General features: G+C 46.4%; 1 protein-coding gene across 1 annotated transcript in view; it reads left to right on the top strand.

Annotated features, from left to right (window-relative positions):
- Positions 1-371, top strand: part of EMH_0057390 (jmjC domain-containing protein, putative) — a gene marked incomplete at both ends in the record, with an annotated part of 7,366 nt that overhangs the window by 5,267 nt on the left and 1,728 nt on the right. Inside the window, 1 exon segment of the mRNA XM_013497461.1 lies at positions 310-357. Coding sequence (XP_013352915.1) covers positions 310-357 — 48 coding nt within the window.

The following is a 371-nucleotide window of genomic DNA, read 5'->3' on the forward strand; positions in this document are numbered from 1 at the left end:
TCATGCAGGATTCAATGCAGGGTAAGGTTTTATTAGTACTCCAGCTGCTGCTGCTGCTGCTGCTGGTGGTGTTCCTGCTGCTGCTGCTGCTGTTCCTGCTGCTGCTGCTGGTGTTCCTGCTGCTGCTGCTGCTGTTCCCGCTGCTGCTGCTGCTGCTGTTCCCGCTGCTGCTGCTGCTATTCTTGTTTCTGCTGCAATTCCTTTTCTCTTTCTGCCCACGAAATATGAATTTATTCATATTAATTAATTAATTAATTTATATTAATAAATTAATATTTTAATTTAATTTTGTGTGGATGTGTGTTTCAGGTTCAACTGCAACGAGGCGTGCAACTTCGCTCCGCCGCTGTGGCTGCAGTGGGGGCAGAAAG

Source organism: Eimeria mitis, genomic scaffold (assembly GCF_000499745.2).
Source record: "Eimeria mitis Houghton genomic scaffold, Emh_scaff2692, whole genome shotgun sequence".
Classification (NCBI taxonomy): domain Eukaryota; phylum Apicomplexa; class Conoidasida; order Eucoccidiorida; family Eimeriidae; genus Eimeria; species Eimeria mitis.